This window comes from Arachis duranensis, chromosome 2 (genome assembly GCF_000817695.3).
Source record: "Arachis duranensis cultivar V14167 chromosome 2, aradu.V14167.gnm2.J7QH, whole genome shotgun sequence".
Classification (NCBI taxonomy): domain Eukaryota; kingdom Viridiplantae; phylum Streptophyta; class Magnoliopsida; order Fabales; family Fabaceae; genus Arachis; species Arachis duranensis.
The window spans coordinates 78,230,055-78,235,097 of NC_029773.3; the positions used below are offsets into that span (position 1 = coordinate 78,230,055).

The window sequence follows — 5,043 nt, forward strand, 5'->3', positions numbered from 1 at the left end:
CTCAAAAGAGGGGTCCTCTGACCGGGTCAGCATTTAGGAACCTCCGTCCGATTTGTTTGCGTGTGAGTGAATGGGGGTAGTACTTGCAAAGACACTCCGATGCCTAAGTCAGCAAGAATCTAAGCAAGTTTTTAGAGTATGGGAACTTAGAGATACCTGAGGGGTGTCAGTATATTTATAGTGGTGAACTCATAACCACCGTTGAAGTGGTTTCATCTTTTAAGAAAGATAAACGTCCCTTTATCTTAGGGAAGTCAAGATATGGCTCCTGGAAGTGGGTTGAGAGATTTTAGGGGCAGTTATTTATTTGAATAAGTATTATCTGCTAGCTAACCTTCGTTTCCGACTTCCTTGTAGCGGAGCCTGTGTTGAGTCCGACCTCTTGTGGCGAGATTGGTTGTGGAAAAGATCAATCTTGTGGATTGGGTCTTTTTATCTCGTTTGGATCTAAGCCTTGGCATTGAATTAGGGTAAGAAGAGTAACATTTTAAAAATAATTTTAAAAGATTAAAATACTCATGCGTGATTAAAATTGTTTATCCCTATGAAAATTAGAAATTTCAGTTTATTTTAAAAAGATTAAAAATAACCTTTTTAAAATTAGTTTTAAAAACACTAAAAAAATTTCTAAGTTTAAGATTATTTAATTATATTCAAAAATAGATATTTAAACTTTACTTATTTTAAGAATACTAAAATATTCTTTTAGTTAATTTTTAAAAAGACTAAATGCTTATTTAAAAATTGGAGTCAATTGCAATAACCAAATGATAGTGTGATGATTGCATCAACGTGTATTAAAAATTTTACATGATCAAATGTCACCTAATTAAAATTTAATTATTTTAGCATAATAATTAATTATTATTGGTTTAACTTAATTAATTATGTGATTGTAAAATTTGAGGCCGAAAATTGTAGAATAATATATTGTTGAATTTTGACTGGCCTTTCAAACTAAAATACCAACAAATTACGAGTTAGGACGAAAATCGAAAGACAACAAAAGCCGAAACAGCATTGAAACTGAGACATAAACTCAATCAAGGTAAAACAATATTCCGTTGCCGGGACTTGAACCCGGGTCTCTCGGGTGAGAGCCGAGTATCCTAACCACCTAGACTACAACGGAATTAATAACCCATTTCAACATATTCATTCCGTAACTCGTGTCTTCTTATAAAAGTGAAAAGGGACTGAGCTAAACTTTATTGGCCTTAAAATTTATTGTCTATTTTGATTTCAATTCAGTGCTTTTGGTTTTAGAAATTTTTGAAAAATAAATAAAATAGTAAAAATAATATTTCACATTTTCACTTCCTACTTTTTACTATTTTTTTAAAGATTCTGAAAACAAATAAAAAAAAATCTCAACCAAATAAATCCCACACAACCATTATAGTTCTTTAGTTTCTTTTTTCCTCACTATATCATAATTTTATACATCCTTGGATAATATGGAAAGGAAGAATTATGAAATGTCCAGTGGTTTCGAAGTCATAACCATCACTTTATCAAGTACTAATGGTGTAGAACCATTTGAAAATATGGAGTTTTTCAAATAAAAATAGGATACTTATTCATTATTATTTTCATGGTTTAGACAATACAAGAAATAGAATCAAGATTAACATTCTATAAGTCTACACAATGCCAGCTTAGATGTTTTTATACACTAAGTTTTACCTTGTTTAACATCTAACTGAATCCAATAAAAATGTAATCATTTGATACACCAAAAAAGGGGGTAGAACGAAAGCTATCTACAACGGCTAAGAATTCTTATTGTTGCAACCTTCCATGGTAACCTAACGCTAACAGTATGATAAAAGCTATAATGAACAATGAATGACGTTTAACAGTTTAACACCCTATGTCAAGTGTAACCGTGGGGGTGTTGTTTCTTTCTTTATTGGTATAGTAAAGTAAAAGGAAGCATCTCCAGCAGCAAAGTCAGGTACCAATTCAATTTCTATGCCATAGACTTCATACCAGAGAGAAAATGATGGAATTACTCTTCCGAACTCTTAACTCGGATACACACCCTTTAAGAACTCTACTGATCTAACGAGCCCTGGCGACTTTTTACTGAAAGTATAATATAGCATGAGCCAGTATATTTAGATCTTTGAACAGAATGTAGAAGAAAAAAAATGATAATGGAACAATTGAAGAATGAATTTACCGGGGGTTGAAATCTTTATGCATTTTGTGACAGATGTCATTGTATTCAAACAATTGTCAGAGCCTGCAAAAGTGAAAGCTTCTCGGTAAATTGAAGTTTAGGTCAGATATTGTTAAGATACAAACTGGGTTTTTCATTTTTTCATTACCCGGTACATTCATTTCTTCCCCAGATACTTTTCCCACTGTTGATCTTTCAGATATCACTTGATTACCCTTGCATTCTGGAGGTGACCTGTTTAAATAATGATAAAAGTCATTTCAAAGCACTGGATTAAGACATTTCCGTTTCAAGTAACTATCAATTTGGACAAAATAATACTTAAAGAATCAATTCTTTTGGACAATCTATTATGCGGATAGGTGGAGATACTAGTTTTTTCATGCAGAACTTCGTTCAAATTGACAATTATTTTCAAAAAATAGAACTAATAAAGAGAGACTTGCTGCATTAAAAAGAAATACTACCCTGAAGCATTATCCTTATAACTCATTGATGCTGGATTGCAAGAAAAATCAATGCCTTCAAAATCATTTAACATTTCAGTGAATGAAAAATCCGTTCCCAAGGCATCTATGTCAATGTCAAACAAGTCAACATCCTTCGTCGAATCGGATGTAGAGCATATAGGCAGTTCCGAACCAGAGGCACCGAAGTCCAACCTGCTTCTTACATGATCCCTCTTGTTACTTGCCTTGTCTGAAGTACCTCTCTTCACAGGAGAAATGCATTGACTACTCTTTATATAAGCCATTTGTTTTGTAGGGCTAACCATAATTCTCTTGGTTGATATTACAGCATAACATGAGGGTGCAGCCTCCTCATTGCAATTCAAAGTCGGGGGAATATCAGGAGGGGATATATGTGTATTACCGTGAGAGGAAGTTGTTATGCTAGGTGTCTTTGGAGCTGGTGAAGTGGTTGTGGGAACAGAAGCTGAAGGCTGATTAAACAAGCATTTGGAGACGGTGGATCCTTGAACTTGCGATTCGCTCAGCACGCTGTTCCTAGTTGATGGATGGTGTGTAGAAGGCTGAGAAGCTACTTGGTTAGTGATAGCAGAAGTATCTGATTGTTGAAGTGTGTTTTGACCTGGCACTGAGGATTTATGAAAGATCAGTAGATACTTAATCAGAAAAAAGAAGAGCAAGGATAATATTATACCTTGGAAAGGAATTCTCCTGTTGGATAATTTTCCACGAGATTTCTTTGCGGCAGAAGACTCGTCCACGGCTATTGTATCTTTCCTTTTCCTATCAGATAGATTCAACACTGGCATTGAGAAGTTTGCAGACTCTGTATTGGTGTTGATAGGCTGAGGAAGTGAATGTACATTTGATGCATTTTGCATAGTAGTAGACACGCCTAACAAGAACCAAGTCACAAAGAAACACCAATACATCATTTCACAGCTCATAACAAGTTTAAAGGCCAAAATACCTCTGAAAGTGAAATCTAATCCTAAAAGGTGCTTTCAAACACATTAGAGACAATCAATAACCATTCTTAGCTTTGTCATGTCAAATAGTATAACAATAAATTGGGACCAAGCCTAATGAGAAGGGGAAACGTAAGTTACTGATTACCATACTAATAAGTCAACCAGAGTTCTTCAGTCTCCTTTATGATAGATGTGTCTAGAAACCATTATTAACAAAATAGAATAGATATTCCATTGTGAAAATTTCATATGACCTAGTCATGCATATACTTTTACTACTGATTAGAACTATAAAATTCAGTTATCACCAGAGTCCATCAACAGATTGATCAAGAACACAAGCCTCTACCTGGAGGAGGAGTTCTGTTACTGGGTGCAACAATGCTCCGGCTACTAGTAGTAGCATTGAAAGCGTTCATAACATTCTGTATACCGTTCAACAGCATCTGAACACGATTCTTCTCTTGCTCGACAAGCACCCTCTCCTGTTCCACCATCACCTTCTGCTCCTTCAAGCATACATACTCATCCAGCATCTCTCCCAAACTCAACAAACTCTTCGGTGCCTAACCAAGAAGGCAAGAACACAACAATATCGAATAAAACAGGATTTAGTTTGTATTTCAATCTCAGTCTAAATTGGATTCACACACACATTTAATCATAAATTTTCACATCAACATAACACATTTGACTAGATCACTTACTATCTTAATAGTGTCATCGAATCATCTAACTGGACTAGTTAACGAGAAATGTTTCAATCGAAAATGAAATTAACCAAACAGGCACTAAAAGATAAACGTTACAGTTAGAAAAACGAGAACTGAAATTCTGTTAAGAGTAACTAACTAACATAACTAACTCATTAAGTTTGATGATAACGGTGTGGAAAAGAAACGAATCTAGTGAATTTACCTCTTGAATAGGGGAATTGGTCAGGAGGGAGGAGGCTTCGTTTCGGAAGGCGGTTCGCGTTTCGGAGTAGTTGTTGTCGCAGAGATAGCGGTCGACGATGAAGGCGATTTGGATCGGAGTGACCTTCCCCTTCCCCAACGAGTCTGGCCTTTTTGGCTTGGAACTGGCTTGCTTTCCCATTGTAATTTTGTTTTGCTGAAGAGGAAGAACAAGTGAGATGAGTGATAAGAGTTTCTCATCTGAGACTCGGTGCGTTTTGGAGGGGAAGCTACGCGGGACATGGGTTTTGAAAATTGGTTTTGGTCGTTTTAGCGCTAAACAGCAAACCAAAAACTAGTTAAGCAGTTACCGGTTCAAATCTCCTGTATAGTGACGTGATTTAAAAAGCGTAATAAAAATAATAAAAAAATCAGATTTTTTATAAGTAATAAATAATTTTTTCTATAGTGAATAATTTTTTTATTTAATTATTTTTAAAAATTAGATATATTTAAAATTT

General features: G+C 34.9%; 1 protein-coding gene and 1 non-coding gene across 2 annotated transcripts; both read right to left on the bottom strand.

The window, feature by feature from the left end:
* Positions 1-1,059: 1,059 nt before the first annotated feature.
* On the bottom strand, positions 1,060-1,132 carry TRNAE-CUC (transfer RNA glutamic acid (anticodon CUC)). Its single transcript has one exon. It is a non-coding gene; the product is annotated as a tRNA-Glu (tRNA).
* A 479-nt stretch (positions 1,133-1,611) lies between these two features.
* LOC107475104 (uncharacterized) lies at positions 1,612-4,751 on the bottom strand. The gene is made up of 7 exons (XM_016094739.3): positions 4,545-4,751; positions 3,976-4,192; positions 3,350-3,550; positions 2,653-3,283; positions 2,334-2,419; positions 2,186-2,248; positions 1,612-2,088 (listed from the first exon to the last, which is right to left on the bottom strand). Exons 1-7 carry the CDS (start codon positions 4,722-4,724, stop codon positions 2,057-2,059), a joined length of 1,410 nt encoding a protein of 469 aa, XP_015950225.1. The 5' UTR covers positions 4,725-4,751; the 3' UTR covers positions 1,612-2,056.
* Between the last annotated feature and the right edge of the window lie 292 nt (positions 4,752-5,043).